At 29.1% G+C, this 12543-nt stretch overlaps 1 protein-coding gene across 1 annotated transcript; it reads right to left on the bottom strand.

Annotated features, from left to right (window-relative positions):
- Window positions 1–1198: 1198 nt before the first annotated feature.
- LOC111037408 lies at window positions 1199–6613 on the bottom strand. Its single transcript, XM_022319961.1, has 6 exons — window positions 6481–6613; window positions 5358–5521; window positions 4935–5293; window positions 4813–4866; window positions 3431–3753; window positions 1199–1821 (listed from the first exon to the last, which is right to left on the bottom strand). Exons 1-6 carry the CDS (start codon window positions 6611–6613, stop codon window positions 1199–1201), a joined length of 1656 nt encoding a protein of 551 aa, XP_022175653.1.
- Between the last annotated feature and the right edge of the window lie 5930 nt (window positions 6614–12543).

The raw sequence follows: 12543 nt of genomic DNA, 5'->3' as shown, positions 1-12543 counted from the left end.
TTCTAATCTTGAAATATTCACGAAACTACGACAATACAAGATAAATTCTACGAATATTAATTCAATTATTCTTAAAATATTTAAGCAGGTAAAATTTGTATTACAAAAATTATAAAACTTTGTTCGTAGAATAAATTAATCTATTTTTCAAATATAATTACATACTCACAAAATGTAAAAAACATTTTAAATGTTTGTTTAGTAGGTTTAGTACTTAACATGTCTTTAATCTATATGATTTATCGTGTAAATTAGGTCTTGAGGAATGGGTCTAAGGAGATACTAATAATTGATTAGGTAGGTAGGTACTCATTTAGCTCATTAGCAGCATTTTCATCTTGGCAGTTTAGGTACCTACTGTAATAAATCCCGACCCCGTATAATAATTATTATAATCTTATAAAAACACTGGTGTATAAATAATAGGTTAACTACAATTAATAATTATTTGTAGTAAGTTACCACTTACCTATACCTCAAATATTACTGGATAGCGTTATCCAATTAACTGAATTTTGTATTACATATACTTTCAATGTTAACAATTTATTTTTTATTTTTCAAATACCTAATACGCCACTTTCCGTATCAAACTTTTTATACTCGTATGTTGATTTTCGATAATTATCTAGGATCAGTACCAAATATCGTGCTCAAACGTTCGATAAAAATGATTAAATAAGATAACGTTAGAAAAAAGGAATATAAATTGAGGTATTGAGCGTTTTCATTTTCTCAATCGTATACCGGGTCATTGATGTCACATACCTACTCAAATTTGACAAGGGTTTGTCAGTGTCGAAGTGGTTGTATTATATATCTATTTTTTTATTTTTTTATTTTTTTTTATATCATTGTTTTATGTAGTGTTACTACTAGTGAATGACTTAATTTAAGTAGCACAAAATATAATGGGTAATAAGTACTAATAACTGCTCTATAAAGTGAGTCTCTCTCAAGTGGTGAGTGAGATATACTAAGATGTGGGTAGGTAGAGAGCTATCTGGATATAAATATATTATAACCCCTTAACCTTGCACCCACTGGGTGCTCCACTGTATACACAGTATGTATGTCATAATGTGTTTATATGCAGTCGGTTTTGGTTTAAAAATGTCTTCGGGTGACGGCCACCCGCCGCGCTTTTTATTCCGATGAAACATAAACATGGTTGATATAGAGAGGTATATACGCGCGTTTAAGCGTCGTCGCGACTGTTCGTGGGTTTTCCAAACAGCTGCGCCAGGCTGGCCGCGCTCTTTGGGTCCTTGCGTGGGCTCCGCAGCATTGAGCTCACCTCCTCGAAACACTCTCCGGTGAAGTCGAGCATGCTCCGCAGTTCCGACCTTTTGCGCCACAAGCCGCCGTCCAGTTGCCGTTCAGCCCGCGATTCGGAGGACCGTGCCAGTCTCGCGCCGGCACCGCCGCGGCTGCAGCAGTCGCCGTCGTCGTCGTCGCCCCGACCACGACGCCAAGACAACGCGACGCGGTAGTCGTCTGCCGTGGTCGGACGTCTCGCCGGCGAATCGGCGATCGTGTCGCGGCTCGTGTTGTTGCTGCTGGCACGGCTGTCGGTGGAGTTTAGTTCGGCCAGTTGGAGCGTCAGTTCGGAAATCCGTTGACGATGATGGTCCAACGGTGACGCATCCACAACGGTCCGATGTTCCTCTGGCGGCGATTTGATGCTCTCGTGGCCTGCGCTCTGTCGTATCGTGCACAATTTAGGTCGCGGGCACTCGCGCGGCTTTTTCCTCGCGCCGCAGCCATCGACGTCGCGTGCCGTCGGCTGCTGCTGTTTTTCTTCGTCTTTGCAGATCGCTTCTAAAAGCGTGTCATATTATTAGAATTGTGATGTGTAATATATAACAATTTGTTGTTATATATTATTATATACGATTTAATATTAAAGATCGAAAAGAACACGTCAGCGTCCTTAACTTATTTTCTATTTACATTTATAGATCTATATAATATATATATATTATATAGATTACAGGTTTAATGACGAGTTTAATCTTTTATAACATGATGGACCATGGACGTAACTAATTGTGTGATAAAATTATGAATATCTATCATACAGTACAATAGCCAATAGGTGATTAAATAGCTTAAAATAATAAACTAATCATTGATTCAGTGATTAATCACTTTGATTGTTGGCAGACATTGATTAGTCACGATGAAGAGAGTTAGACGTAGTTAAGTATAATAATATAAGGAAATCAATTGAAATCGTGTGAGGTGATGGACGGCAGAAGTATGTGTTTACATTTAACTTAAGTGAACCCATTAATTTTAGTAGTGAACTATAAAACTTTTCAGCCAGCATTATGTCATCTCGATGTTGTTTTATTTTTGGGTATTAGGATAAATTATATTTTAATTTTTTTTTTGTATTATAATTTTGCTTTTATTCTTAACACTGACTTAGTCAAAAAATTTAATTTTTAAGTGTGTATAGATGCACAGTTATACGACATGCCTTACATAGTAGTTGATGTTGACTTAATTGTGAACATAATATTTAGTAGATATGTTAAATTACAATTATAATTATAACATATATATTTGCCAATAAATTCATAATAATACAGTGAATTGTGAATAGTTAGTTTTTTACATATTTACATAGGTACAATTATGATCAATAAAATAAAATAAATAAAGATAAGATGCAGATGCAGATGCAGATGTTGTAGATGTTTTTATTTAGCATAAAAACAATGAGTTAAATTTACAACATGGTATAACGTTTAATGTGTTTCATAAGCATATCGCATATATAGCTGTTGATAACAATAGGTACTACAAGAACCACAAGAGCTTTATAGGGCTGGAGGCCAGGCCATAAATTATATTAAATTTCAGGAGTATTTTTTTTGTATAGATACTGGACACTTACCACTCATAATTTTTACGTTCAAAATATATAACTCATTATTCTCGTTATTACACTGCATTAACGAAAATATAAAATTATTCTTAACACAATAGTTAATAAACAATATTCACTGCTAAAATTGTTCTACTTTTTAAAAATATCTGGAGTGGATTCAGAACCTCTCAATTCAGTTACGAACTTTTGGTTTGAAAGTCTAGTAGAACCAATTTTATGTTATTGGATAAAACTTAAAGTGAATCGCATAGCTATTATCAAACTTAAATATAAGAATATTACCTAGAAAATTTAATTGGTTTTTATTTATATTTAAAATTAAAAGTGAGTACTGACTTTATGAGATTTTTAAAATATCGTAATGTCTTACATTGTAATATGTAAAAATTTGATAAGTCAATTCACCCTAATAATAAAGTGTCTGCACGTGCATGTTCAACGTATTCTTAAGGCATATACAAATATATGTGGGTATCTATATTGTTTTTAATGTACGAATAATAAATACTTCTTTATCTAATTATACTATACTTTTATCGCTGGCTTCCGAAACAACGTTTGTTTTAATTGGAATTATATCGTTGATAACCGACTGCTCTACGTCTATTGTGAAATCGCCGGGATAAAGTTTGTCGTAGGCATTAAATGCTTCTTTGTCGAGTTCTATTTGTGTCTTAAACTGGGCATCAACTTTGCGATCGGAACACATTTCTGCGCCGAGTCTTATATCTCCAGTTAATAAACTAGCATCATTCCATTCGAATACCTCGGTCACATTTCGGTTCTGTTGTTCTATGTACATTACATTGCAAATATCTGGATTCTCCGGCTCGCTTTCTTTTAATTTATCTGACCTAATAATAATAATGATTATAAATGTATAAGGATGATTGGTAGGATTGTTAGGATGATGTATTTGCTATTTTGCCCATTTCCGAAAGTCTGGGTTACATTTATATATGTTTTATAATTCCGTCCGGGCCCCTTGGATACCCTCCCTTTGACCTGTAACTACGCCACTGTATCTTAGCTTCTTACTATAGTTCAGCTTAAATATAAAAATGTATACCTATATGTTATATACAAATGATTCATATATACTCTGTACTTCCTATATAAAAGTATTTTTAAAGATAATTGTATTATTTGATATTTGTAGTCAATAATATAAAGCGTTATAGTACCAAAGTGTTTGGTATTTTTAAAACCAATTCCCACGCTCAAATCATATTAAAATACAAAAAGCGATATATTCTGTTCAAGTGACAACAATTATTGGAATCTAATTCCACGCTTATTTGAGATGCTCTCAAGTCTAAATTCTATGAAGGGGTGGTTTGCGCTTGGACGAGATTGAAAAAGTGTGTTTGGGTGACATTTTTGTATGTTCTGTGATACGTTTGGGCAATCAATCCATTTTCCCTCGGGTATGATTAAAAATAGACAGCTTTTTTCATGCGTGCTTAAGAATCACGAATCAAGTTTAAGTATTATTACAATTTAAAGTTAAAAAAATGTATTTGTTTTTATAATATAAAATTATTGTTTTTTTTATATTTTAAATTTTATTTTGTTTTTAATTTTTTCTCCTTTACATTTTACAGTTGTATTTTATTAAGATACTCTAATCGTTTAATATTACCTGACGTATATTTGTAACAAATTACTTAATTTTATCTTTTTTATTGTATAATAATAATTGCTCAAACACAGTGTAAGACAGTAAGGCACTCGTCAAAACGCATGGCGTTCATATAAAGATGTAAGTTTATCAAGGTTTTTATCTAGCCGTTTAGGTACATAATATAACATATTACTTATGAATACTAGAATTATAATAATATATAAATATATATAAATATACTATATTATTATATTATTCAGGGCATTAATAAATGATAAAGTAAAATTACTTTTTCCTAGATACCTTGCTGCCAGAAGCTAATGACTTGACTTCGATTTCGTCACTGTTGGTAATAAATCAAAGTTGCGTATTAATGATCATAGTCGTACCTTCGTCTATAATATGTCTTACTCTTTAGCGGTTGTATTTTTTTGGGAGTTTGGAATTTGTACTTTTTCTGTGCTTGGCTTGTGCAATTTGGGTTGAATACCCGCCAATGCTCTTTCCCAATCAATGTCCGTGGCATGCGGGCCACTTTTAGGGACTGTAATTTGTGATGGTAAAGTCCAAGTATACATTGGTTCTTCTGAAGAGGCGTAATAACACTGAACGCCCACATTCGGTATAACTTGATATGAAGCATATTGGCGTTTGTCGTTGGACATCGCTGTGCTAATTGTTGGATAAGTGACCTTTATATCTTTTTCAATATCGCCTACACATGTCGCAGTGCCTTCTTTCTTTAAGAATTTCCTAGACATTTCAATCACCTGTGGACATTTTATATTTTGAATATGAAGGATAGGACATATGATTCATGTACGCATATTTTACTCCATTTTCCAAAGGATCAATTGTCTCGGGAGGAGGGTCTTTAAATGGACAGATTGGTTCTTTATATTGCAATGTCAGCATCATAAGTTTTATATACTCATTTCGAATGGTTTTATTTTTATTTTGTTCCAACACTTTCAACCAACTTGCTAATACACAAGCATCTATAATAGCATTTCATTTGTTAATATGGCTACCTATAACTTTAACGAGTTGTGTTAAAATTATTTAACGTTAAAAAGAAACCTATACAAATAAACTGAATAAAGATCCAAACAATTAAGTTTATTAGTTAGGTATTATAAACATTACTTTTTATTAGGTACTTTGAATATAGGTTATATATTTACGTATACCATTTATTCAAAAATATTAATATTCATTTTTTAGCATAAAAAAATATCAAAAGAAAATAATGTACCCACCTAACTTCATAAACAAGTTCTAATATACCTACTTATTAAAAAAATTAAGTTATAGTGTTATTAAATTAAAATGTGTGTATTTATTTTGAGATGTTAAGTTTATCGTCACATTTAAAACTATATTTTTTTTTAAATAAATATTTTAAAGTTATAGGTACAATGTACTACTTACTGATAACCGATATATGATATATAACTGATCTCTCAAATTCCATTATTATTATTACGTGTACAAACATTCATTTAAGAGAACGTCGTACCCACATGTGTCATCTTCGTCTTACACACTTACGACATACTAAATTTTCGTTCACCGGTTTCAATAGCGTGCTGTTAGTTTTGATATTAGAGTGAACTGACCTATTTTCAAACTTTTAAGTAAGAACATTATCAGTGTTCTCTCATTGGGTTTTATAACTAATTTTTAAGCAATTTATGAGCATTTTTAAATATTTATAGTTTATATAAACATAACTTCACTTAAAAATTAAATTATGGTAAAAAAACCCGATCTAGAGAACATAGATAATTGTCTTACCTAAAAGATTGATACTAGGACGATTCACTCTAATATTAAAATCTAACAGCACGTAATTGAAATTGTTGAAAGAAAATTTGCTATGTCATACGTGTGTAAGACAAGGACAACATATTTGCGTGCACGACGCCCTCTTAAGTATTATTATAGTTAAATTTACCTCCGATATCATTACGTTGCAAAATCAATTGCTTAACTATATCACAAAAAAAATTAAATGTAATGTCTTCATCATCCTTTGAATTGGGGGGTTGTTTTGATGTTTCATCATTGGTTTCACCCTCAGCACTCATATTTAACTTGTAAATTCCCAAATCCAAATATAATCTAATAAGTAATATTTTAAATCAATATCAATAATTCAATTAAACACAATGCATTTAGTACAAACAATGAATATAAAAAGTTATTTAATGTTTTTATTAAAATATTATGTTGCTAAGTGCTAAATGCAAAAATAAATGTTTAAAGCCATGTTTTACCGCGAAGACAGACCTTCGGCATCATATCATAATTTATGATATTATCACTACGTCATATTAAAGTAATTTATTTTACTGTTAGTAGGTATATAGTAGGTATCTACGTTGAATTAATGTTTGAAGAAAATTGTGTTTAAAAATGGCATTGTGTGTTTAAAATATAATAATATACCTTTATACATAGATAATAGTACTTTAAAAGTTTCAATTACTTACGAATTATATTTTTAAATTACAACAAAATATCGAAAATTGTTATTCTTTGATTAAATATCTCATTTTGTTCTAATTTAAACTTTGAAAATTGAACATTTTTTTATTATTTATTTATGGTTGCCATTGGTTACAGCATACAGGTTATAATAGTAGAAGTAGAGATAAGTATATTTTTTTTATTAATGGTTGCCACTGCAGGTTACATAAATTAAAACTGTTATTATGATTGGATATAATTTTAACCCTATTTGATATTTGGTCACTATATTATACGGTAAATATCAGCCAATTTAAAACAATTTTTTTTTTACAGTTTGACCATTATACCGAAAATTAATTGGCGAATTGAACATAGTTTAAATCATACATGAGTTGGAATTTATTACGGGCAACGAAGTGCACGGGGTTAGTTAGACCAGTATAAATATTTGGTGGACATTTCCAGTACCAATCTTTGGTTAGGTATTTATTGTGAGTCACAACAAAATAAAAAAACCTACCGTCGGTTTTATATCTTACAAAACTTCATTGTACATTTGCTATACAGCCCATACAAAATAATATTCTGTCAGTATGCAATCAACTGGATGTTAGAATTTAATTTCAAGAATATCTTACCTAATGATTTACTAGAAAATAATGAACACATCCGATTTAATAATATTTAAAAGTGTCTTATTTATAATGCTGGTCTTCTAAATAAAAATGTAACCAAATATCGTTCAAAAACTTTGATTTCAGTTCAATATTAAACAGATCTAAAGAAAAAAGTTAAATGTACTAATTATATAATACATTATTTAATTTATATACCTACCTCTAGCTTTGATTAGAAAAATATCACCAATATTTTTATCTAAAAATTGGGTAATTGGATGTCACTGTACTGTACATTAGGTGTCTAGAGAGTCAGTGTAATAATGGGTGTATTCAATGATGTAATGGTAATATTATTACATACAAAACCGTTTCTGAGCGAAGGACTGACAGCCTATAATTTTACTAAGTAGGTATACTTCATGATATTGCTGTGATTAAAGTAATTTATTTTAGTATACTATATAATAGCTATTAGTACTAATATATTATGTCAAATTATTTTTTGTTGAAAAAATTGCATTTGAAAATGTCATTCAAGTATATAAAATATGATGATATACCTACTCTGAAAGTTTCAAGTATCCACAAATAATATTTTTAAATTACAATGAAATAACTAAAATCGTTATTCTTGGTATAAATATGTAATTAAATCCAAATTGGAGCTTAAAAAAGCTATAAAAAAAACTGTTCTAATATTTTTTTTTTATTTTTTAATTCAACTCGAAAAATGTTTGGCAGTGACGATATGCATATTTATCTAGGTACTGAACCTAGTTTTCGCTTATGAGTAGGTTACCAACGAGTCACTTAAAAATTAAAAATATTAATGGAAGTATTCTAGGTAAATTTATAGTTTTAAGTTAACAAACCCATAAACTGTGTTAGCCTCCTGTCAACATGTCACATTAAGCTCATATTCTGTTTTATAATTTAAGTAACAAGAAGTGTCTTTAGACAACTAAGACTTGTCAGTATTTATACACCCATACAATTGACAATTATTATTATCAGTATTACTTTATATAACAACTAGCTGCCCGAACTTCCTCCGGAAGAAATTATTTTTTTATAATTTAATTTAAAAACATAAGACTATTTTTTGGCTATACAAATAATACAACGATTATAAAAAAAAAAAAGAAACAGACATCGTTATCAGTGAATATATGAAAATAATTGGTAATTAGTTAATTATTATTATAATGAGGGTTCAAAACCGGTTTCCTTCGTCTCCAAAATCAAGTTAGATTCTTATATATATAGATAATAAAATAAATAGGTACCAGAGGCACCTATATAATTACTATTTATTTGTATAGTATATAAATAGATACCTATTTGTAACCTTTTAACAAATATTTTGAATGTTTGATTAAATAAAAATTTAAAAAAATAGAAAAATGTACTGTTACTCAAATATAAAAGGTCTCATCCTTATATTTTAACTTCTCTGTTCTAAGAAATTAGGAATATCTGGCTTGCCTTCAGCAAAACGTTGACATACAATAATGTTGAATTAATTTTCCACTGTTTATTTTCTAATTTTTCTAAATTTTAAAATGTTCCCCCAATACAATTTTCGTTAAAATACTGTATATACTGTATAGTAGACATTTTTGCGAGAAATTTGTTATCCTTGGTATTTTTTACTGAAACTTATTTTCCTGGGACTTTTTCCTTAATATTCAAAAAACAAAGACACTTGACATTTTATTATAAATGCTTATTATTTAAGTTATAGCAAAATATATTAAAAATATTTTTTTGTTACTGTTATTGATATATATTTAAATATCCTTATCAGTTTATCACCCCCACCCATAAAAAAGGCCCAAGATACACCACTATCATATACGCTTGAAGACATGGGTAGGTTTAATAGGTGCATGAACTTAAACATATTTATTTTGATACAATGTTGCTTGATAATATTATTAACTACACATACGTATTGACGATATTAAATTACGCCTGCGAAGTTGTTGGTGAAAAAAGTTTTCTAAATGTTATGATTTTAAATGTAAATAATAAATATCTGAATTGCAAAACATTTAAATAAATGGATAGCTGTTATAGTAACGCCATTTACTTTGATCTTCATTGGTTTTTAGAATCAAGTACCTACTAAATTGTTTGTCGGAATCAAAAAATAAGAACACTTTTTATTGTTAGGTACTTATTAAAATAATTTTAAAAGCTTTAGGTACTAGAAGGTTATACATATAATAAGCAAAATTGATGGTATATATTACGATGTAAAACTGTATATAAACATTTACGCGAGGAAACTATCCATTAACAGTCTTAATACTAAACACCTCGACCTCGTTCTTTGTTAAATAAAAACCTTTTAAACCTGAGCTAAATTATGTTCGTGATGTTAAATTGACCTTTTATTAGAATTACTATATGTATCTACTTGATAGACGGAATCACTTTTACAGTTTTCATGGTTATAAATAGTCAATACCAGTGCTGGTATTATAACCATAACATAACATGTAAACACATAAAGTTATGTAATTGTAAAAATAAATTACGCTATGGTCAAGTGCATTCAACTATTGATAGTTTATTTTCTTTAGGTATTTAAATTTTTTCAATAATATGTACTGGTAAAGTATATTAAATTGTATTTCTATTAAGTTTGTAAGTATAATAATAAAACTAATAAAAGATAATTAATTTTATTTTTTTGTATTTTTACCAACCATTTAATAACAATCGAAATGTAAAGCATTATATTGATCAGTGATTATTATAGCACAACTTATTGTATTAATTAATGGCTAATACCTAACACGATTTTAAAAATCGTCATTGGCCAGATCTACTAACTAGTACTAAATCAGTTCTGGTTTATTTCAACTAAGAATCAAATGTAGATATCTAGGTAGAGAAATTAAGTATGTATATTTTAGTCAAACTGTCAAAGTTAAATCTGTCCAATTTAAGAATTAAGACTTCAAGAGGCGGTTTTGAAAGTATTATGATTATACATTTAGATATAATGGTACAAGACAAATGTCAAATAGACACCCCACGTCACCGCCCAACTATAATTTTAATTTTCTTTTTATCTTTTAGTACCTATATATTTCTCAGTCTTCTCGTATTATATTGTTCGAGGTTATAAAAGGTTGTAGATATCTGTCTACAATCGTGGTTACTTATCACGCCATTATACTCAAATATAAAATAATATTTATAATAATTATTATTATTAAGTACTTATTAGAATATATTAATGTATATAGGTTCTTACACGAGTTATACGCCTTGTGTAAGTAATCCTAAGAAAAAGTACCGTTTTATTCGCCCTAATTTGAAAAAAGTATCCACTACTTTCTGATGTTTCGGATGAGAGTATCTAAAATATTTGAACATTTAATGAAGGTACCCAGTCTTCCCCTCCCAAAGTTAAGCACTGCTCTTAAATCTACCTACGTCTATTTTTAATACCACACATGAGCTTCAAGGATATAATGATGAGTAGCAGGTATTTGATAGTGGCAATTTTTTTCATTATACTTATCTACAAAGTATTTTCTTAAAAAATAACTCAGATTCAATGGTACAGGCACCTCATTATATGCTTAATGTAACTTGTAAGTATGCTTTCAATACTATAAAAATATAGTACCTACATACATAATATAAAAATAGGACATATATTATGTGTGTATAAGTTGGTATTAGCTCTGAACAATCACAGATTCAGAACAATTGTATGGACAAATCTTTAAGTTTATTTTATAATCCCCTAGCCAATCGTGTATAACATTATTTACAATCAATACTTTTGACATTTTTTTTTAAAAGTAAGAAATTAAAACTGTTTCTATAGAATGATAATAAACCCATCTTATAAAAATAGCTAAGAGATTATGATCATTTTGAACATTATAATTATTATACAGTGAGTCTAATCAACAACTTCAAATTGTGTAATCATATACGGCTTTTGTGTTAATAAACAACTATAATATAACGTAATTTATATACAAACATTTACACAAAAAAACAAATCAATTTCTTATTTTTAGGAAATTGTATGTTACGTGTACCATAATTTATTTCAGTTATCTTACTCTGTTAAAAATCTATCAATAGGTATTATTCTATTGTTCGTTCTGCAATGTTAGAGTACCATCTACGGTAAATTTTCTATTTGCCTGAGATCCTATCACTAATAACTCTGATAAATATCAGATTGGACGTGTATAGTAAAAACTCTTCAAGTTAGCAATTAAAATGTTCTCTACGGGATTAATTTCTTGGCGGCGACTCCTGGCATTTTTTAGTTGAGACCTCAAATAGTCGAATTACAATATTTAGCTTTAGCTAATATCTAATATAGAAGTGTTGATAGTGACATTTTTATTTTTGTTAAAAATATTTATTCAGAGATAGATACTAGAGTAGATATTATTGGGACATGTATACATTTGTAATGTTGACCTTCTTTAGAACTTTTGTAGTTCAACACATTGTTTAATTTATAATCATTTGCATATAGAACAATTATATGCATCTGGCCAATGAGCCTATCGTTCCTCATTTGATTTATTCTATGTATTTTATTCTATATTTATTCTAATTGTTGCTCATTGGTATTATAACTCAAGTTATTTTATTGAAATTTTTACTAGTTACTTATTTTTATTGTAATTTACTGCAATTATTAAAGTTTGGCTGTAATAAGTTTCGACTTTTTTTTGTGTTGGGGTCAAAACATTTTTACACCGATATAAATAAATAAATTTTTAAAATAATCATAATGTAGGTATATTGTAAATTATATTTGACAACAAACAACATTTAAGTAACTTCATATACCTAACCTTAACATTATACTAATAAGTTATTATACCTATATAGTCCTAGGTACACCTAAGTAAATATCCAATATCATACCGTAC

The sequence above is a fragment of the Myzus persicae genome, unplaced genomic scaffold, assembly GCF_001856785.1.
Source record: "Myzus persicae strain clone G006 unplaced genomic scaffold, MPER_G0061.0, whole genome shotgun sequence".
NCBI classification, from domain to species: domain Eukaryota; kingdom Metazoa; phylum Arthropoda; class Insecta; order Hemiptera; family Aphididae; genus Myzus; species Myzus persicae.
Note: the sequence above shows the minus strand (reverse complement) of the source record. Positions and strands in the feature narration are given on the sequence as shown.